Genomic DNA, 22,468 nt, shown 5'->3' with positions numbered 1-22,468 from the left:
ATAAACGAGCGATTTGGGGCAGGCATCACGGGATGAGGACTTGTGGAGGTATTCTGTTACGCCTAAAGCCAAAATAGACGTCAGAAGTGCGCAACTGGAAGTTTTGCCGTGAAATCAGAATAAAATTGCTCCCCCTTCTCGGTTGTTCGGAGGCTTCTCTTTCGTCGAGAACCGGGGGATAATTTGATTTTCTTCCTCAGTTAAAGCACCCCCCCCCCGTCTGCTATGAAATCCACGAAAAAGGGAGACGATTGTAGTTCAGCGTCCATACGGGGGGGGGGGGGACCCAGGGCAAACCCTGGGGGCCTGATCGAATCGGACGCATCTGTCTATCAAAGTGTCGCAGACAGCAACGTCCACGCCGAGGCGACCCCGGCCCTCCGCGGTCAGCACCTTCTCTCGGATGTTACCTGGCGTCCGGTTCTAACGCTGCGGGATCCGACACCAGAGCCCGGCGGGAGGACGCGCGCGCAGGCCAGGGACCCCGCCACCCCACTCCCCACGGTGGCCGGGACTTCGCCCGGTTCTGCGGAGCGTCCGTGGCTCCGCGCGCCTTCCCCTCTCCCGCCTCAGGCGAGCCAACGCCGCGCTTTGTTGTCGCGGCGCCCGGCAGGGCCAGCGGCGGAAGCCCTCGGCTCCCCGGCCCGCGGAGCACGCGCGCGCACGCCCCGGCGCCCACGCGCAGGCGCGCGCGATCCCTCTCACACACACCCCCCCACACACACGCACGCGCGCGCGCGCACACGGCGGAGCGCCCGCGGCCCCCGCCCCGGCCCTCCCCCTGGGCGGGGACCCGTCCGCCCGCCCGCCGTCAGCCTAGGTTGAGGCTCCCTGCGTGTGTCTATAACTTTGTGCTGCTGCCGCGGCCGCCCTGCTCGTGGAAGGGAGGAGGAGGAATGTGGAAGGCGGCGGCGGCGGCTGCGGCGCGCAGGCTGACAGGCGGTTCCTCGGGCGGGCTGCGGCGGCGGCCCGAGCGCCTCTCCTTCGCCCGGGTGGCGCGCCCCCTCCTCGCCGTGCCCCGGGCCCGCGCGGGATTGTGCGTCCTCCCGCCTCGTCCCTGAAGGGAAGGAACCGAGGTAGGCGCCGGAGCTGTGCAGCGGGGCGGCCGCCTTCCCGGTGACTCCGGATCTGCTTCCGAGCGGGGCCAGGCGCTTCCCGTTTTCCCCTCGGTGTGCGCGCCCCCCTTCGCTCCCGCTAGTGTTTTTTAAAGGACTTGAGGGAAGGGGGGAAACTGTCAAGATGGCAGCAGCGGGAGCAAGGAGGTGATGAACGCGCTGGCCCGAGCTTTCTGGCCGCCCGGGAGACTTGGCGCTTCCCGACCTGTTGGAAGATTTACGCTGCGCCTCGCCCCCTCCCTGCGTCCCCGACCCGGGCAGCGGGCGGAGGGCACGGCGTCCCCCGGGAGAATAAACCACCCGAACCCCGAAGTGGCCGTTCCCGCCTGGCTGGACCCCCGGAGAGCACCCGCGGGTGTTGCCTGTCCCCCTTCTTTCCGTTTTTTTTTTTTTTTTTACCCCCTATCTTGGAAGTGGCAAGGCCCGCCTGCGCCCAGACCCCGGCTCCCCCAGTCGCCCTCCCGGCCCCAGGGCGAAGAAGGGAGTAGGGGCTCGGGCCACGGGGCCGGGCGGGCGGCGGCAGGGAGTCGCGGAGGCGGCAGGGCAGGGGAACGGGAGCGGAGCGCGGAAGACGCCACAGACTTTGGCGGCGCCGCCGCCGCGGGAGGCACTTGAGCGGGGCCGGAGCGAAACATAAACAAACGCACGCCCGCTCCGGCTCCGACCGCGGCTCGGCTGCGCCAGCTCCGGCCGCGGCCCGCTTTAAAGGCGCGGCGCGCCCCTCCCCCGGCCCGGCCCCCGCCCCTCCCCCGCCCCGCCACCTAGCCCGGGAGAGACCCGCAGATCGGGCGGCGGCGGGGGAGGGGGCTGCCCCGTGCGCGGCCGGCCATTCGCTCGCGTCTCCCCAGCGGCCTGGCCAGGGGGCGGCGTCTGCTGCGCCAGGTTCGCGGGACGCACGTCTCCAGGTCTGCCTGTTCCCGGGTGGCGGGTGCGGCGGCGGCGGCGGGCTCCCGCCCGGGATAACCAACTCCCCCTCTGTCTCCTCTCGTGCTTCCTCAGGCGGCGGCGGCGGCGGCGCCCCGGCCCTCCCCCGCCGCACCCCGCCCCGGCGCGAGAGGAGAGCGCGAGAGCCCGAGCCGCGGGCGGGCGGGCGGGCGCCGAAGATGGCAGAGGCGCCGGCCTCCCCGGCCCCGCTCTCTCCGCTCGAAGTGGAGCTGGACCCGGAGTTCGAGCCCCAGAGCCGACCGCGTTCCTGCACTTGGCCCCTGCAGAGGCCGGAGCTCCAGGCGAGCCCGGCCAAGCCCTCGGGGGAGACGGCCGCCGACTCCATGATCCCCGAGGAGGACGACGATGAAGACGACGAGGACGGCGGCGGCCGGGCTGGCTCGGCCATGGCGATCGGCGGCGGCGGCGGCGGCGGGAGCGGCGCGCTGGGCTCCGGGCTGCTCCTGGAGGATTCGGCCCGCCTGCTGGCTGCCGGAGGGCAGGACCTCGGGCCCGGGCCAGCGCCCGCGGCGGGCGCGCTGAGCGGGGGGACGCAGACTCCGCTGCAGCCTCAGCAGCCGCTGCCACCGCTGCAGCCGGGGGCGGCTGGGGGCTCAGGGCAGCCGAGGAAATGCTCCTCGCGCCGGAACGCCTGGGGGAACCTGTCCTACGCCGACCTGATCACTCATGCCATCCAGAGCTCCCCGGACAAGCGGCTCACTCTGTCCCAGATCTATGAGTGGATGGTGCGCTGTGTGCCCTACTTCAAGGATAAGGGCGACAGCAACAGCTCCGCCGGTTGGAAGGTGCGTACCCACCCGGGGCTGGCGGCGGGATCCGCCGGGCTGAGGGCTTGGCCCCGGGGAGCCGCTGTATTGAGGCCCTGGGAGTTTTCGCAGACCGCCGCCTCCGGCGGAGGGGAACCCGCGCTCTGCCGCAGAGGGGACGCAGGAGGCTCCCGGGGAAGCCTCGGTCCCGGCGGGGTTGGGGCGGGGGCGGGAGTCGCGGGGCGGTTGGCGGAGGAGGGTCAGACGGGGAGTGCGCTTGTTGGATTCCAGGGACTACACGGAGAAGGTAGGTGCGCGGCCGGCTTCGGCGTGGAGTTCGCCGTAGTGGGGTGTAGGGGCGCAGGGGAACGTTTGCGACTTGGCGCGGGGATGCGTGGTTGCATGTGTGTGGGAACGCGCGGTGTATTTGTCACTAGTTGCCTGCGAACCCCAGGCTTGGAGGTGTTAACTCCCACGGACGCATCGATCCCATTAGAAGAAGTAGTGATTGCAGACCTTTGCCTGGTCGGCTCGCGTTGTCCGTGGGCGATGTCCCCTCTGAAATGTCGTGGGGCCTGGAACGGTCCGCATTGCCGCCTCAGCGCGGGGTGGGGTGGGGGGCCCCCGCACCTGCGGCTCCCGCGCAGGCCCCGAGCTCCAGGTGCCTGCGATTCACCTAAGCTGTGGGGCGGGAGGAGGGTTTGGTGGCAGGGCTGGGCCATAATGGCTTCTACCTATAACCGAACCTGAAGAGAGGCTTCCTACTGCTCCTTTTCTGCCTCTTGGGGCACCGGACACGTGGTAAGGAGAGGTGTGGAAAGGCCTATGATGTAATGACTTCCTGCAGTTAGGCATCCGAAGAGATTAACTCCTCTGCCCCTGCAGGGCTGCTGATACCCCGGCCGCCTGCTCTTGGCAGGCGCCTCCCGAATCCAGCTCCCGAGAGAGCAGTGGGGCCGGCTCCTGGTGGAGGACGGCCCTGCGCGGTTGGAGAGAGGCGGCACTTATTAGTTGCTCTTGTGTGTAGTTTGGTGTTTGCTTATGAGAGGGCTGGTTGCTTCCTCCTCCTGTCCCTGGCTTCGCTGTCATTAGGGAGCCCTGCGTCTCCCTTCTAGTAGGTGTGCAGAATAGGAACAGTTTAACCTGACAGAGAACCGAATCGAAGCAATGAAGAGGAGCTGTCTATGAAAAAGCTGGAGTATTTAGTGTAGGAAGTGTTTTAGTTTGTTTTTGAAATCCTTGCAAACTGCCCCCTTTTTTAAAAAAAATGCTATTGTTGCAGAAGCCTTGTTTAGATACTTTAGTAGTAAGACTTGTGCTTTGACATGATTCCATAAATCCCTCTCATTTTCTTTAACAAGTGCTGACATTATGAATCTTATATTTGATCTGATTTTATTGCTTTTCGAAGAAATGCCAGTTGTGTGCTATGAGGGCTATTTACAAAAAGGATGAGAGTTACAGCAGTTTCGTTTCAAAGTTGTGCTAAGGTGACAACCTTTAAACAGTGGGTTTCCCGCTGGATGGCAAGGGTTAATCTCAAGGGTCTTTCAGGGAGGGGTGACTGTGTGGGATCTGAGAAGATGGTTTTGGGATTTGGAATACTGAAGTTCCCAACACATGAAATTTGTCCTGCATGTTTGAATATGGTGCAGAGACTCAGTTAACATAGAAAAAGTTAATGTGAAAGTTTTTTCATCTCCTATTCTTTCTTTAGGACTGCAAAAACTAATTTCATTCCACAAATTACCATTCTTGCTATTGTTTGTGGTTAAATATAATAGAAACTTCATAATAGTGATTTTTGGTTTTGAAACATATGTGAGGAAGTAGTACCAGAAGTAGCCATGAATTGTGATTGAACTAGTTATGTTTTCAGATAGCTTGTGGAGTTAAAATAGAGATTTTGGGCTTAGTCACAAACCTTGTGGTTTTATGTCATAACCATTTTATTGTCTCATGGTTACGTTTATCCTTTCCTGCTATCTCATTTCTCTCCAACTAAAACCTCATGAAATACTGTAAGTTGAAATTCTCAAGGCTTCGTATGTTTGATGCAAAGTGCACAGTTTATGATTATTTTTGCGTAAGTTTTATTATTACTACTATTAATACTGATTCCAAGTATCACATGTTAACTAATCCTTGAAGACTGAAGAGAAATAATTCAGTTAAAATTTCTGTAAGATGACCTTCATCAAAAGATGCAGCCATGCAGGAGCATCCAAAGCTTTGATGATGGAGAAGGCCCTTTGAAACTCAGGCTGGTTTTCTATTCTGATTATGACTAATAGGCAACCTTTTTTGTGGTTGTGGTTTAGTGGGGGTGGAGGGAGAGGGAAAAAGGAGAGGTCAGAAGCTCATTGTGATCCATTTCCATACATCCACATTTGGGAGTTGATTCTGTCCTGATAAGGCATTTTGGAAGCATGTGTGTGCATTTTAAACCATGCTACTTTCATTCTGACCTGTGCATTAGGATTCTTCACTTCCAAAAATGTCTATAATTCAGGTTACTCTCCCCCTGGTCAGGTATACATACAGGGCATGGTGTGCTGGCGTCTAAAGCTTCCTTATTTTGTGACTGTTTGGGTTATTGCGTTATGAGATCCTGTAACCAGAATTGTCATTCTAGCATCTCCAAATGAAAGAATTGGAAAAGAGGCCTTGGAGGTCAGAATCTAGGCCAGTGGTTCCTGGCCCCGGTTACATATTAGGCTCACCTGGGAGCTTCTGAAAGCTACCAGTACCCAGAGAAGCTGATTTAGTTGGGCTGGTGCATGGCTTAGTGGAGGTTGTGTTTTTTAAAAGTCTTTTAGGTGATGCTAAAGTATAACCAGTATGACATTTGCTGATCTAGTTCAACCTTCTTGTTTTATTGGTGAAAAAACTGATTCTTTGGGGGAGCTAATGACTTTTTAAAGATTACATAACTAGCTATTAGTACGGAGATAAATAATAGCTGTATTTCTAGAGGGTTTTTTTTTTTTTAATTTCATTTGAGAGGTAGAGCTACAGACAATGATGGGTAGAGAGAGAGAAGTCTTCCATCCACTGGTTCATTCCCCAAATGGCTGCAGCAGCTGAAGCTGAGCCGATCTGAAGCCAGGAGCTTCTTCGGATCTCCCATGCGGGTACAGGGGTCCAAGAATGTGGGCCATATTCTGCTGCTTTCCTAGGTCATAACAGAGAGCTGGATTGGAAGTGGAGCAGCCGGGACCCGAACCAGCACCCATTTGGGATGCCGGCACCGCACCGCCGGCAGAGGATTACCCTGTACCACAGCGCTGGCCCCGAGGTCTTTGTTCTTTATCACAGTAGTTTCTTTAAATCCATTTGTGTAAAAGGCCATTTACCAAGTCGTGGGTTGTCAAAGTAAACTTTTCCTGAAAAGCACATTTGCCTCTCAAATCTAAAACTACACTTTCAGCATCGGAAGGATAGGCAGGTGTTGCTGGGGCCGAGGGGCTGTGTCAGGTTTGTGCAGCTGTCCAGTGCGTAGCAGAATGGGTGCTTAGGAACTACACAGCCATGAAAGTGCCAAGAAAGAGACTGTTTTGACAAAAAGAGGAAGCCCTTGGGTAGCTTACATTTGTCAGATGCACACAGTGCTGGAGAGCAGGGGACGGCTATCTCACAGGTTCCCTGACCTCAGGCATTGAAGTCGAATGAAAAGTCAGATGTGGTTAAGAGGGGAAAAGGTTACATTTCCTTTGATTCTCGGGTTGAGCTAACTTGCATGCACCCATAATTGAGCTAGTGTGTTCTCTGAGTTCCTGTTATCTTGGAAACAGCTCTGAGGACTCCAGGATTTACCTGGGAGGGCCTGTTTATAACCCACTTCCCAGTACACATCCACACGCCTGCATTTCCTGTGGGTCAGGACCCAGTTCTGTCAGGCAGCTGAGTTTCTGTGGTGGTTCCCACACTTTCGCAGCTGGGATACCCGGTGCAGGGCTCTGCGGCCGCTGCAGAGGAGGATACTTTGCGTCTGAGTCTCCCTCTTGTGACAGTGTGTGCTGTTAGGGCTTCTTGCCAGGGCGAAAAGTCGGGGCTGACTTGCCACTTAACCCTTCTTTCCTAGCCATTCCTGTCTACGTTAATGCATCCAGTCCCTCTTCACCACCGGGCAGGAGCAAATGTCACTTTAACTGCAACTTTGTTTAAAGTTGTTTTTTAATTTCAGAATGACAAAATCATGATAATCTCCCATTGGCTTGGTAATTTTTGCTTTAGTCACCAACTTGCCAAAGGGCCAGCGATGGTGGTGTGTGAAGAATCTGTCTTCTGCTTCGGCCCCTGTTGCTGAAATGCTGTTTTGTAACTTCCTTTGGCGGTGCTGTCTTCGTCAGTGATTCTCAACTCATGCCCTTCCTCTTTCGGCAGCAGGGCTGCCCTAGGGGACTGCTTTTCCTCTTTTTCAGAGCTGTGTCACTGACCTGTGCAGGGAAAGAATTGGCCCTTTCAGACTTTGATCCATGAGCCCTGTGGAACCAAGAGACTTTAAAAATGAAGCTAAGTGTGTGTTTTGATCTGTTTATCTCCTTCTTAGAAAATGAAATGAAACTACAGCAGACTTATTTTTAGCAGATTTTAAGAGGGTTCTGTTTTAAGAAAGTGAAGAACATCTTGTAGTTAAACTTTTAGTACCCTGATGTGTTCTGAAAACCTACGAGATAGTTCTATTTGGAAAATTAATGAAGAGGTCTTATCCCACAAAAGAGTCATTTTTTTGGGCTGGAGGATGTCCAGACACTGGGCACACTGGGCATGTCCCCTCCTCCCATTGTTGCTGCTCCGCACTTCGGATTCCTAGGGCTGGAGAGAATATGGAATATATCGCCTTGCCTGTGGGGAACAGGCTTGATCTTATCCCTGACTCCCCATTTCTCTCCCTTTCCTGCAACACAAATTGGTCACTGGCCTCTTTGCTGCTATGCAAGGAGCTGGAGATGGTAAATATATGGGGGGGGTAGTGTCAGTTGATGTTACAGGTGGTACACAGTAAGTGCACAAAGATGGCAAAGAGAAAGCTCTTTTTACCATGTGCATCGGATCCTGTGTCATTCAGCAAATACTTATCAAAGGCACACTGTGTGCAGGGCATCCTGCCAGGGTGAGAGGTATGGTGGTAGCACAAGGCAGATAAGACTGCAGCGCAGAGGAGTTGAGTTCTAACGGCAGGGAAGAAGACAGTCAGCATGCTCGCCTGTGCTTTGTGAGCTTGGTGTTGCCTTTCTCTGCCTTGTTCACATCTGTGCTTCTGTGTTCCTCAGTGCTTCACCTCTCCTGGCAAATGGCAGAGCTGATGTTGGGCATGTCTCGGAGCTGGCCTTGAACTCTCTGTAATCATTTTGAGCTTGCTTTGGCGATCCCAGGCCACTGTAACACGGGGCCTGTAGTTTGGTGCTTTTTGGGAGAAGCTTGAGTTCTTCTAGGTCCACACCTGTGGCCCTGGGCTGATGTGGGGACCCCTCCCTGCACCCCGAAGTTCTGTGTATTGACACTGCTGACTCATCTCTACTGCTTGTTGCCTGAAATTCAGAACTAAAAGGTGTCTTAAAGCTTATCCACCTACTTGGTTTTACCATGAGGTAGCAGGTCAGGGGCCCACGGCTAGTAGGGGTTGCAGTAAGAGTGCTTGGAGGTGAGCCCGGGGCACCGCCGTTCTGTCGCCTCTGCTGCTAGCCATTGTGGTTTCCCAGCTGTTCCCCTCAAGGTCTGCAAGCTCTGCCTTCATTGCACTCCCTTCTCTTCCTCGCTGAAATAGTTTTCTCTTGAAACCTCACCCTGCGACTACCCCCTGGTTCTTCTTTTTTTTTTTTTTTGGTCATTTTCTTGTGGCCTTTGTTAGATTCCCACGTGCAGTGTAAGAGCCTTGCAAGCAGGGAACGCATCCGCTAGGCAGGGCAGCTTTGCTGGTACTTGGAGCTGCTTTTTGGAGTGTTGTTATGTCTTCAGCCCATAAAGACTGGTCATTCTGAGACTTGGACCGTGGGAGAGGATGGTGTGACTCGGGGTGGGCCGACGTCCTGTGCAGTCTGGGACCCTTGCAGCTGTGCAGGCGGCATAAACCCCAGACCTGGCACCGATGCTGAGATGATATGTGTGCACACACAAAGCCACCCTCTGCCGTCTGCGGGGCTTCTCGCAGTGTCATCTTTTCTAGTGGAGAGGTCTCTGAAAACCTGACAAGTGTCAGTCATCACTGCCACAGACAATGAGTGAAGCCTGATCCTGGGGGACCCTTCATTAAGCACAAGTTGCCATCGAGCAGGGAGTGCCCTGTGTGTGCATATCCCCACTGTATGCAATGCCAGCATGCACTGTCTAGAAAGTCACCGAGAATTGCTCAGCCACTGCGTGTGGAGGTAAGGCTTCTGTGTTAGTACTGAGTTTGTGGTGTGGAGCATTTTGAGACCTGAGTCCCCGACGTGTGGATTGGGAAGTAATAACCCTAGGAAGGAAAAGCTGTTGCAGGCAGTCTTTGAGATGTGCAGCCTTTGGCAGCTTTTTCTAGGCGGAGTTTTCTGACGAGGTGAGGGTGAGTGACCATGATAGAATTCTCCAGTTCTGACTGCATCACTGCCCAGACCGATTCTTCATTGTAACCATTTTACTCTTCAGCAAACAACCTTTTCCTTTCTGTATCTCAGTTTCCCCAGTAGGAAGAAGAATTGCAATAGCAGGCATCCACACAGTACTGCCATGTGTCATTCTTTGCTGGCAAGACATGTGGTTGGAGGATATTTCAAGTCAGGCTTGTGTGTGTGTGTGTGTGTGTGTGTGCCCTGCTTTTTACCTAGGCTGATGGAGGTTTATAATCTTGAGGCTTTTTGTCTGCAGTGTCTCAGATACTGTTGTGGGATAAGGTTGCAAAATGAAATGTACTAATTTCCTTGATGTAATTCTGCTACTTTGGGGTCATCGCCCGTGCTGACGAAGCAGCTGGGTTATCTCACATCTGAGGGCTCACTGTGCCTGGGTATCCAGACACACCCTCTGCTGCTGCAGCGGGGAGGTAAGCGCAGAACATGGCAGGCAGACAGCACATTGCTGGGGGCCAGGCCAAAGCAGGCAGTGACCTCGCCCCCAGAGAGGTGGCGTGCGAACCCAGCAGAGGTGTGTTTGGCAGGTTTCAGGATGTGTCTTGGGATTTCTTAGTTATTTGTTTGAAAACCAGTGTGTATGTGTAGGAGGAAAATCACATCTTATCTTTCCTTGTGTTTTAGTTATCTAGTGAAATTAATAATTGAACTCTGAAAGCTATTGAGAATTTATTTTAAATTCAGAACCAGCAGAGGGAGTACACAAGTCTTTAAGCTGATAGCAAGTATTTTTTTTCCTACACAGCTAAAGTGTCTCTCTCCCTCCTCTCTCTCTCTCTCTCTCCCTCTCTCCCTCTCTCCCTCTCTCCCTCTCTCCCTCTCTCCCTCTCTCCCTCTCTCTCCCTCCACACAAAAACACACACATAGGCTAATAGCCATCATTAGCAGAGGGTAATGTTGGACAGGGGCAGACATTAAAGACCTGAAGTAACACATTTAAGGGAAACCTTGGTTTTCTAAGACCCATGGTTTGCTTACTATCCCCAAACTGTTAAGTGAGAAAGCTTTTAAACTGAAAAATATCCTTACCTAGCTTTCATTTTTTTGCTACTCTGCTGCTTTTAGTGTGTGGGGATCATCCAGAAGTTCATGGAGTGTTATGAAAAAACTATGCATGGATCTCAAAAACAGTTTTTGCACCAGAATAAACTTACCATTTAATTCCATTTTCCCATGAACTTTTCCAAGTCCCCTTCTGCAGGTGAGCGTTCATCTCTCCCTAATACCAGGCTTTTGCAGAATGTTAAGTAGATCAGTGAACTTTGTTTTAGTGTGGTTTTAACTGGGACTCCTGGTGTTTTCCAAGATTTCACAGTTTCTCATGGGTGAGAGAAAGGCAAAAGCTACGTTATTTCCCATTCAGATTTGGTAGTCTTGAGTCTACTGGCGGTTACAACTTTGAACTTTTTAGTAACTCTGCAGTGTTGGGATTTGTCATCCCGCCCCACCTTGCCCCGTATTTTGGAGGTGGTGATTTGGTTTGCCGGTTGTGGTTGAATAGTGCTCTCTCCAAGTTTACGTCCGTCTGGGAACTCAGCTCAGAAAGTGCCCAAATGTGATCTTTGTAGAAGTAATTATTGGAAGTAAGATGCGATTACTTTGGATTAGAGTAGGCCTTAAGTCCAAAGACCGGTGTCCTTATCAGAAGTGGAGAGGACATGGAGACCCAGAGAAGCCCTGTGAAGATGAAGTGACTCAGTTATAAGCCCAGGAGCTCCAGGACCTTCCAGAAGCTGGGAAGGGGCGAGGCAACGCCCTCCCCGAATCCTCAGGGAGCTCGGGGACTGCTCACCTCCAGAACGGGGAGGGAATCAGGTTCTGTTGTAGGAAGCCCTGGAACCTGCAGGGATTTGGTACTGCAACCCCAGGAAGCAAGCGCAGGGGCCTGGGAGAGAGGGAGAGGGGAGAGGCACAGGCAGAGTTTGCAGGCAGAGGAGAAACGCTAAAAAGGCTTTGTCTAGAAGCAAAATGTAAACGCTCACTCATTGGCCGTGTGATGGTGACAGACACGAGACAGAGAGGAGGCACAGTGAGAACTGCCAGGTTTGGCCCCTCGGTCCCCTTCTTCATAAGGTGCCTTGCCCCGCCCCGCCCCGCCCCGCCCCTTCACTTCGTGGAGCTGGTGATATGGCCATGCTTGTTGAGTGCAGTCTTGAGGATTACACCAAAGCCGTGAGGCCTGGCTGAGGCTTTAGACGAGCCACTCTTTCCAGAAGTCATTAGTTAGATGAAGGGGCGGCGCCAAGGACACTCGGAAGAACCCTCCCTGTGAGGGCTGATGCTGGTGGTCAGGCTAATCCAGGGTCCCTCCGGCGTTGGCTTGTTCAGTGCTTGGCTCAAGCCATTTAAAGCCCCCCTCCCCTGAGGCGTCCAGCTCCTGTCCCCTCTGTTCACGTTTACATCCAGAAGCCAGCTCGAAGACTGGTGTCCTCGTAGTGGTGGCGGCAGGCATTTCCAAGACACTTGTGTGTGTTAGGCTTGCAGTGTTGAGACGCGGGAGCACTCAACCGGAATTACCTCTGTTTATTCTCATATTTCAGATGGTGTTTTTGGTGATAGGTGTTGGCTCAGCAGTAGAGACGCCAATAGGGGTGCATGCATTCCATATTGCAGTGCTTGGTTCCAGTCCTGGCTCCACTTCCCATCCAGCTTCCTGTTTGGGAAGGCAACCCAAATTGAGGGCTTCACCCAGCCCTGGCTGTTGTGGATGTCTGGGGAATGAACCAGCAGATGGAAGATCTCTCTTTCAAATAAAATGAAAATAAGTAAATGATACTTTAAATGATTTTATTTTTAAGAAGAAATGTGGGTTTCTCTACTGTATACCTAGGTTAACATTCTGAGGCTCTATTTCCCTCTTTTTTGTTTTTGTTTTTGTTTTTGTTTATTTGACAGAGTTAGATAGTGAGAGAGACAGAGAAAGGTCTTCCTTCTGCTGGTTCGCCCCCCCCCAAATGGCCACCACGGCTGGAACTACACCAATCCGAAGCCAGGAGCCAGGTGCTTCCTCCTGGACCCCCATGCAGGTGCAGGGGCCCAAGCATTTGGGCCATCCTCCACTGCCCTCCCAGGCCACAGCAGAGAGCTAGACTGGAAGAGGAGCAGCCAGGACTAGAACCCGGCACCCACATGGGATGCCAGCGCCACAGGCGCAGGATTAACCAAGTGAGCCACACTGCCGGCCCCCCATTAAATGATATTTTTGAAGAGGAGAGCCAGTGTCAGACATGTGGTTTGTCTCTTACAGTAAGGAGAGTAGTCTCCTAGACAACATAGTCTCAGGCCTAGTTACCAGTTAAAATAATGACAGGAATAGTGGCCGTGATTTGTTGTGCACTTACTTTGTGTCAAGTGCTCATCTAATTTTGCTCCCACAAGATGTTGTTGAAATGTAAAACCCTGATCTAAGAACACGGAAGTGGCTTAAAGAAGTTCAGATAGCATGCTTGGCATTCCCACCTGGGTTGGTGACCCCGGAGCTGTGTGCCCTTCTGGGTAGGGCTCCAGCCAGGGTGGGGCACAGCCATAAAAAACAAGTTTCTGCAGCATTTGGTATTCTCTATGTATACTACCGCTAATCCTCTTGTTAATTCTTTAGAGTGCCTCAGGTAACCAGCACATCTCCCGTGTGCTGGTGGGGAAGTGGGCTTGGACTGGAGTTTAGACCCTTCCCTTGATTTTTGCATGGGCTGATAACGTTTAAAAATTAGTAGGATGAAGTGCCTGGCTCCTGGCTCTGGCCTGGCTCAGCACAGGTCATTATGGCCATCTGGGGAGGGAACCGGAAGATAGATTTCTCTCTGTCTTTCCTTCTCTCTCCAACTATGATTTTCAAAATAAATAAATTAATTAAAAATCTTGAAAAGAAGAATTAGTAGGGGTTGGCATTGTGGCACAGTGACTTAAGCTGCCGCCTAAACACTATCATCTCATACTGGAATGCAGATTCAAGTTTTAGCCACTCCACTTCTGATCCAGCTCCCTGCTAATGTGCCTGGGAAAGCAGCAGAAGATGGATCAAGTGCTTGGGCCCCTGCACACACATGGGAGACCCTGTTGGAGTTCCTGACTTCAGCTTGGCTGTTGGGGTCACTGGGAGTGAACCAGTGGATAGAAGATTGATCTCCCTCCCTCTCTCTGCCTTCCAAATAAATAAATCCATTTTTTAAAAAAGTATTAGCCAGACCTGGGCCTTTCATTGGGGAGTAGCAGTGCCTGGAGAATCCTGTTGGAGACCTGTTAGTTTGGGGCCTGCACTTACTGTGATCCCTGCTTTGTGTGGATACTCAAGGTCTACCACAGATCAGATACAGAGTGTACTGTTCAGAAATACTGGGGCCATGCGCGGTGTGTGGAAACTCTTTGGGTTAGATTTTTGGCTGAGAAATTTCTCTCGGGACAGCAAGATAGGTGTGCCTCTGTGGACTTCAGACATGCAGTGAATGCAGAAAGTAACACCAAGAAAAGCAGATTTCAGGAAAAACACACTTACAAGGAGTTCCTAGCAGAAGTTTCAGATCTCATAATCAAAGGCTTTCACCATACTTTGTGAGGTGTACACTCTGCAGAGCAGTCGCTAAAGGGTTTGATTAAAGGCAGGCTGCCACAGCAGAAACAGAAAATGTTGTCCGATACCGTTGCAGGCGGGTTAGGGTGTTTAATCTGCTGAAGAGCCTGCCACCTCTGTCTTCAAGGGGAAAGGATGTGCTGAGTCCAGTCGCTACTGGTGGCATTCTTGGGCCACAGCAGTGCAGTACCCATGTGCTGTAAGATAGAATGTGACTGTCAGAATACTAATTAGTCCATGTTGCTCTGTATGTTTGGGGAAAAAAAGTCCAGCTCTCTGAGCTTCGTGGTAAAGATGGGTGAGTCGTGTCTGGAGAGTGTGCAGAGGGCCAGCCGGAATTCAGTGTGAGCAGGCAGCATGGGGGTGGGGTGCGCCCTGAGGCGTTGCTCCTGGTACACTTTTTTTTCCTTAATGTTTCATTTAATCATACGTTCATTTCAGCTCATTCAGATGAAATGTGATTTCTTCTGAAAAAAAAAAAAAAATAAATCAGTACCCTCACGCTGGATGTGGTGGGGCCAGACAGTGCATATATATACAGCAGAGGTGAATCAGAGGGGATGTCCCCATGCTGGACTTCACACGCTCCAGTACTGGCTATAAACCTGGCGTGGAAGGAGGGCAAGAAACTCTACCTGGCTCAGCTTGTTAGATGTCTCCGTGAAAACTGGTACTACTTAAAAAGATCAAGTAGATGGTTAAGTTATTCATTCAGATAATGCAGATCTCAAAAGTGCTTTTTTTCCCCCTCAAGTGTCCAATAATTGATTTTAAAAATGATATTTCTTTCATCATAAATTTTCTGGATAATTGCTTTGGCTGCATATTTCACATTAAGCGAGGACTGCATGATGTTTAAAAGTTCTCACCTCTTTTTAATTAAAAAAACTATTTTATTTTTCTTTTGATACTGCAATTTTTTTATAAAGTAAAACACTTTCCCTAGGTCTTTCTTTTTTTTTTCTAAGATTTATTTATTTTATTTGAAAGTCAGAGTTACACAGATAGAGGAGAGACAAAGAGAGAGGTCTTCCATCTGCTGGTTCACTCCCCAGATGGCCACAATGGCCGGAGCTGTGCTGATCCGAAGCCAGGATCTTCTTGTGGGTCTCCCACATGGGCGCAGGGGCCCAAGGACTCGGGCCATCTTCCACTGCTATCCCAGGTCATAGCAGAGAGCTGGATCAGAAGTGGAGCCGCTGGGTCTCGAACTGGCGCCCATATGGGATGCTGGTGCTTCAGGCCAGGGCGTTAGCCTGCTGCGCCACAGCGCCGGCCCCTCCCTAGGTCTTTCTGTTGGACTTTTGTTGTTGTTTTTTGAAAGATTTGTGTATTTAAGTCAGATTTACAGAGAGAGAGGAGAGAGAGACTGGGGCTGATTCACTCCTCACATGGCCCCAACAGCCAGGGCTGGACCAGGACAAAGCCAGGAGCCAGGAGCTTCTTTCTTATCTCCCAAATGAGTGTCAGGGGCCCTCAGACTTGGGCCATCTGCTGCACTTTCCCAGGCACATTAGCTGGGAGCTGGCCTGGAAGTGGTGCAACTGGGACCCGAACCAGAACACATGTGGGAAGCCAGCTTCGCAGGAGGTGGAAGTTATCTGCTGCACCAAAATACTGGCCCTTCCGTTTGAACTCCTGATGTTAAAACAAAACAAACAAAACCTAAAAAAGCCCTCCTGACAATATTCGTTTCCAAATCAAGGACTTGTTAATCTCACTCTTTGTACTTTTGCATCTGAGTCTGACTTGGGTACTAGCTTTGTTTATAGAATGTTCACTTGGTAGGCTGAGAAAAGATGTGTCTTCTTTCACTATTTCCTAGTATAGTTCCATTAAAAGCATTAATTTGCCATGTCTGACTATGCGTGTTATGCAAAAAGGAACCAAACAACAACAACAAAAAACCCTGCAAACTAGAAATGTTTGAAGTGAGATAACTGATTTTAATTAAAACCTGAAACCCTAAATTTCTCTAAAAGAATGATCAGTTACATCAGTGTATCATTTATGTGATCCTGAGAAGCCTGGGATTGGCTTATAAAAATGGCATGGGCCTAGTTATTTTAAAGGTATCTTTGAGCTGATACTGGTGTGAGGGTGCTTGCTTCAGCACCCTTGGGCTCCTGAGAGAGAGCTGCCTAGGTGAGCTGGTATTCTGTTTCTTGGAATTAGTGGCCTAGATCAGGCCTTCTATCTCCAACCCTGTCCAATAAAGATCAGCTTACAGCCTCCTGTTTGAATAGGTGCATGTCCTCTGCTGAGCTGAACGATCTAAATCAGACCTGTTTAGTCTCCTCCTTTCCAAGAAAGATCCTTATTTCAGACTGAAGGGGGATAGGTAATGTGGCTCATCTTTTAGTCTTTATTACACTTAGCCTACATGTCCGTAGCTAAGGTGAAACGTGGCATTTGACTGTAGCCATCACTTTGGGAGGAGGGGCCAGGTTAATTCCAATGGACTCATAAAATCAGAACACTTTTGAGGTAATCATTGAGCAGCCAGAACGGAATAAATGAAGTACCACATGTTAATTAAGAACACTAATTTGTGGTGCTTTCTAGTGTAAACTGTGTATTCTAAATTGGCCTTAAGGTAATCGCCTACCAGATGAATATTTTTTATTAAAAACTATAATTCTTATTTTTAACATGCAGTTTTATCTGCATCTGAGTTTTCTAATCAGATAGAAACCTGTATTTGGTGAATCTGTTTTAACATTCACTTCAGTGGGAGTACACGGGGATTTTTATCCCTGGGCGCCAGGTGTGTGAGCTGTTGATGGGACGGAGATAATCTGCACCTGACATCTTTGTTGCCTGCCCTGTCCTGAGAGGCCCTGTTCTTTCTGGGGGCCACCGGTGCTGTTCTTCCAACGGCTTTGTTTTGTGTTCATCGTCCTGCCTTAAACAGCATCAGAAGACTTTCAAAAGTGTTTTTTCCAGCTTGTTACCTTATGCATCTGTGCTGATCAAGAGGGAACAAAAGAAAATAGGAGAAAGAAAGAACCATGGAACCCTGGCTTTGTTGTCTGCCTCACATGGCTTTTTTTTAATATTTATTTATTTGAAAGTCAGAGTTACACAGAGAGAGGAGAGGCAGAGAGAGAGAGAGAGAGAGAGAGAGAGAGAGAGGTCTTCCATCCGCTGGTTCACTCCCCAGATGGCCGCAACGGCCAGAGCTGTACTGATCCGAAGCCAGGATCCAGGAGCTTCTTCCGGGTCTCCCACGCAGTGCAGGGGCCCAAGCACTTGGTCTGTCCTCCACTGCTTTCCCAGGCCATTAGCAGAGAACTGGTTTGGAAGTGGAGCAGCGGGACTCAAACCAGCACCCATTTGGGATGCGGGCACTGCAGGTGGCGTTTTTACCCACAATGTCACAGTGCCGGCTCCCTCCCCTCCCCTTTCCTTCCTTTCCCTTCCCTCCTTCCTTCCCTTTGCTCTTCTCTTATCCCCTCTTCCCCTCCCCTCCCCTTATCCAAAGAGAGTTTCCTCCATATCTTTCTCATTCACCTGTTGTCTCTCTGTGACCTTTCTCTGACATTAGAGGTTTGAGAATTGCCTGGGGAGATTACAAAAAGGAGAAGAAAGAAAAACCAGGGCCTGGGTGCTATACGGGTTAAAGCCCAGGTTAAAGACCTGAAGTGCCAGCATCCCATATGGGTACTGGTTTGTGTCCTGGTTGCTCCACTTCCAATCCAGTCCCCTGCTAATACACTTGGGAAAGAAGTAGACGATGGCCCAAATCCTTAGGCCCCTGCACCTGCATGGGAGACCTGGAAGAAGTTCCTGGCTCCTGACTTCCAGTCAGTTCAGCTGCAACCATTGCAGCCATTTGGGGAGTGAACTAGCTGATGGAAGACTCCTCTCTCTCTCCCTCCCTTCCCTCTCCCCCTCTGTAACTCTTTCAAGTAATAAAATACATCTTTTTTTTATACATCTTTTTTTTTTTTTTTTTTTTTTTTTTAAGCCAGTGTTCTTAGTTCAGAATCTGTAGGTGTGGGGCCTAAGTACATTCTTCTGAGGTCTTCAGGTGCTTAGGATCCATAGCCAAGGCTGAGAACTCTCAGGTAAGTGAGGTTTGAGGTCTGGAAGTTCCCTGTTTCAGTGTTAACTCAGACCCATCTCAATCCTCTCCTCCTTGGGAGGTGATGAGGGCGACCCTGCCCCCAGGAGAGCTTCTCACAAGAGGAGTGCTACTGAGTTGGGGTCAGAGATGAGGGCATCAAGGGCGTGGCGGCTAACTCTGTGTTCAACTGGGATCTCCTCTTTTCCTTTCTTTTTTTGTGTAAATGCTTTAGTTTCTTTAAAGTTTCCAACCTCTACTTATTTTTCTAGGCTCCACTAGACCCCAGGTTTTCAGGAACCTGTAAGTGGAGACAGTGCTGTTTCAAGTCACTGTCTAAGGTGCAAACCTCTTATACTCCCTCTGCTGTGCAAACCAAATCTGATGTGTTAGAGGGGCCAGCTATACTCTTTTTTTTTTTGACAGGCAGAGTGGACAGTGAGAGAGATAAAGGTCTTCCATTGCCGTTGGTTCACCCTCCAATGGCCGCTGCAGCTGGCGCGCTGCGGCCGGCGCACCACGCTGATCCAATGGCAGGATCCAGGTACTTATCCTGGTCTCCCATGGGGTGCAGGGCCCAAGCACTTGGGCCATCCTCCACTGCACTCCCGGGCCACAGCAGAGAGCTGGCCTGGAAGAGGGGTAACCGGGACAGAATCCGGCGCCCCGACCGGGACTAGAACCCGGTGTGCCTGCACCGCAAGGCGGAGGATTAGCCTAGTGAGCCGCGGCGCCGGCCAGCTATACTCTTCTGATGCTGTAAGCAAGTGTGGTCCCCAGACCAGCAGCATGAACATCATGTAGGTGCTTGCCTGCTGGGATTTCAGATGCTCAGGTCCACCCTAGACGGGCCAAATCAGAAACTGTGGACTCAACCGTCCATGTTTTCAAGAGCGCCTCAGGTGATTCTACTGCAAGCTGAGGTTCAGAACTACTCTTTCTAAGTCCTCTGCTAAGTCTGTGGAGTTCTGGTGAGATATCAGGGGTAGAAAGACAGACTTCTGTCATCTTGGCTTCAGAATCCTGAAAAAGATTCTAGTGGGGTAGGAGGGGCGATGGATGGATGTCTGTGGTGGTGTCTGTTCCCCTGGCCTCTTGAGTACCCCAGGGTGTGGTAGACCCCTGTTGGGGTGTGACTTTCTGTCCAAGGTAAGGGTACCCACCTTCTTCCAGAATGACAGTCGTGACAAGGAACAGTCTACCCTGGTGTGCAGAGGAAACCAAATGCCCCTCCCCCATGCATGTTGTGCGCAGAGGGCTTGTGTTCAGTTTGAATTCTGGTTGGTTTGTGATCTTTTCCTCCTTCTCTCTTTGCTTTGGTCTTTGGGAATGTTCCTGGTTTGAAGACCGGTATCAGATGGCAGAGTAGTCTCAGTGACTCATCCCCAGACAGCCGTGAGACGCACACAGGGGGAGAGATAAGATTAAAACCTGTTAGATGTAATCAGAGTTAGAGGGTCAGCAGAGTGAAGAGGAGTGATGCAGCGCTCCTGATGAAGCCAGAGGCCACGCGGCGGCAAGGAGCTACCATCTGTCTTGGCCCGGGATCCTAAAAGGCCCTTGGCCTCTCGCGCCACAAGGTGAAGCCAGGTATAGATCCAGTATCATTGGGCTCTGTTGTCCATTAAGCAGGATCTCATGATCCGCCACATCAAACATAGCTGATGGCTAAAGGAATATAAATAGTGCAGAGAACAGTGAGCTGGCCAGGACTGGAAGTTCATTTCAGGACCTCTTAGCAGCAGCTTTAGAATGTTGCCTGAGATTCATAAACGCTCCTATATTTGACACATCATCAAAAAAATTTAAAAAATAAAGAAAAAATACAGCAGGATTAGAGTGGATTGCAGATTCTTCTACTGTGAGCGTACCTTTTCCTGCATGGAGCCACATCTGAGACTGTGGTTTGAGTGCTGGGTTGCTAAGGGACAACCAGCTAAGTGTTATTTATTTATTTTTCTTCAGGCGAGTGAGTGGTAGACACGCCAATTTCTCAGTTCACTGAGGTTCTTGACTCGCCAAGATTTGAGAAAGCAGGTTTAGGTGTTGGAGGAAAACTATTGAAAGCCATATGTTTGGGGCCAGTATTTGGAAGAGAATCCTAAGAAGTGAGTGCACTATTAACACTGCTAACAGCACTCAAATTTGGGCTCGCACAGTCCTAGGGACCTTTAAAGATCAAAAGTCAGTCAGATACAGCTGATGGGAACTTGAAGTGCCCGGGATAATGGGACGTTTTCCGAAGCTGCTGCTGCTCGGAGGTAAAATATGTAAACACACGTCAGTTGTACTTCCATTTTGGTTTTCCAGAAGCACGGGCCTCTGCCTCCTTCCATGCTTTGGGGGTAAAGAGAAAGGTGTGTCTTGAAAGCATTTGGCATCAGGGATACATTTACAGAGGAATAAAGTGCTTAAATTTAAAAAAAAAAAATAATAGGCTCGTATGGACTCACAAGAAAAAGCCTGCCTGGCAGCGATCTGAGAAGCCTTGGCTCCCAGCCCACAGGGACCCCGAGTTCTTGGCTCCTGTGGCCCAGATCTGAAGATGGTAATGAGAGACATCATCAGCTTGATCTCTCTTTGAAAATGCCCTTAGGAGGCTGCAGAGGAGGCCTTTGGTTGTGAGGAAGAGCCCGCGCTCCCACTTCTACTGCCAGATCGTGGAGAGCTGGTGTTACCGAGGAAAGCTGTTGTCCACCTGTCCCTCAGAGGAGCAAAAACCATTACATCTTCCTGAATGGGTGTGATGTGTGCAGTCACAGGCATAGATTTAGACATCATTTTCATGGCTGTAACTAAGAGCCACTGTTAATTGAGCATTTATTAGCAGTGTGCCAGATGCTAAGGGCTTTCTGTATTGATCTCTTTTTCTTCCTACGTGAGGAAACTGAGGTACATGACAGTTAAGTGACTTGGCTGAAGCCATACAGCTGGGAAGTGATACAAGTGGGGATACCTGTGTTAATAATGTTTTCACCTTATTTTTAAATATATTCCAAAGTCAATAACTTATCTGAGTTTTAGGAATTTCGATCTTGTAATACTGCAGGAGACCTCGTGGGCTGGTCTTTTCTAGCTCTCATTTTGTTTAAAAGAAGAGAAAGTTGGGGAGATGGCGTGTTCTTCTGCTACAGCCGAGACAGGTGTGTTCTACCTGACTTGTCACCGTTTCTGAACAGGCTTGAGTGTGAGGTTGCAGACAAGCATTTATACTGAGCACAGAAGGCTTTTCAGACTTGACACTTCTGGAAGGCGTGGTTATTCTTAGCGACGGGACTCTCCGTTCTGCCCACTTTCTTCGGGCTGCAGAGCACGGGTAAGCAGTATTCCCAGAAAGGTGACCCAGGTTGTTTTTTCCAGGTTCAGAAGTGAGACTCGGAGATGCTTTTGCTCTAAGCAGCATCCACATTTCTCTCTGCTCAGTGGTCTCTGTCTCTTCCTCTGCCTCTCCCCTGTGGAAGTCGCTTGCCGTCATTTGGGGAATGGCCCATCATCCTTGGAAGCGAGGATAGGTTGGGTCTGGCGTTCATGCTTTTCTTTGGATCCACTTCATGCTTTAAAGACCCAGGATGCTGCGCACAGTGGTTCACGAAGGCGACTGCAGCGCACAGGTGCTGAGTGACGGAAGCTGGAGAAAGAGGCGGAGCCGTGGGGGGCAGAGGGCATGACTTGGTTGGCAGATGGGGGTCTAGGAGCATGGGGCATGGCCCTGTGCAAATTCCTTGGCTGAACAGCTGCAGGGTTGTGGTTGTGTGATGGTGATTGAGTGCAAGGGGCAATAGCTGGGTGTAGGAGAGAGAGGTCAGCTGTTGTGTAATTTCTTCAAAGAACTTTATCAACATATATGGACTCCCAGGTAAATGGTATCTCTAATGAGCACACTTTGTAATTAAAACTGCAAATGAAAATTTCCTTTTATTCGTAGTTGTAGGACTGTTGAGACGGTTTGGGGAGGAAAGTATACCATTGCATTTCTTCCTCTACTGGAAGAAAAAGGAAAAGCAGTGTAAACTTTGTGATTCTGAAGTAGTAAAAAATAAGAATATCTTCTGTTTTTTTTTTTTTTTAATAGTGCTTTCCAAAGAGTTGAGAACTAGGAATCATTTTTTCTTTGTTTGTGTGGGAGAAGTATTCTGGGTACAAAGTAGATCTCCTGAAGTCCTTGGTATTTGATGGGCGAAGGAATGAGAGCAAAGGAGTAGGAGCCTGTGCCATTTTTTCCCCATTATCACCCTTTTGTGAAAGATGATCAGTGGCTTGCTGCCAAGACTTTGTTAAAAGAAGTTGGTTGTCTGGTACTTCTCAACTGCATGAGACATAAAAAGTCTCCATTTTTTTCTGAGACTAATGGTGAAGATAGAGCTATCTCAATATTTTAATATATGAGGTATGCACGCTGCAAGGAAAAGCACTGGAACAAT

General features: G+C 50.6%; 1 protein-coding gene across 3 annotated transcripts in view; it reads left to right on the top strand.

Moving 5' to 3' along the window:
• The first annotated feature begins 874 nt into the window (after positions 1 to 874).
• FOXO3 (forkhead box O3) overlaps positions 875 to 22,468 on the top strand; it is a 114,217-nt gene continuing 92,623 nt past the window's right edge. Inside the window, exons 1-2 of one of the 3 annotated variants that reach the window (XM_051854457.3) lie at positions 875 to 1,076; positions 2,115 to 2,845. In XM_051854457.3, coding sequence (XP_051710417.2) covers positions 2,219 to 2,845 — 627 coding nt within the window. In that variant the 5' untranslated portion in view covers positions 875 to 1,076; positions 2,115 to 2,218. Of the gene's footprint in view, positions 1,077 to 2,114; positions 2,846 to 3,093; positions 3,114 to 3,586; positions 3,608 to 22,468 lie in introns of those variants that run through there. The other 2 variants (XM_089333860.1, XM_089333859.1) reach the window with 2 other exon arrangements.

This window comes from Oryctolagus cuniculus, chromosome 5 (assembly GCF_051225735.1).
Source record: "Oryctolagus cuniculus isolate XC-2025 breed Fujian yellow rabbit chromosome 5, ASM5122573v1, whole genome shotgun sequence".
Classification (NCBI taxonomy): domain Eukaryota; kingdom Metazoa; phylum Chordata; class Mammalia; order Lagomorpha; family Leporidae; genus Oryctolagus; species Oryctolagus cuniculus.
Note: the sequence above shows the minus strand (reverse complement) of the source record. Positions and strands in the feature narration are given on the sequence as shown.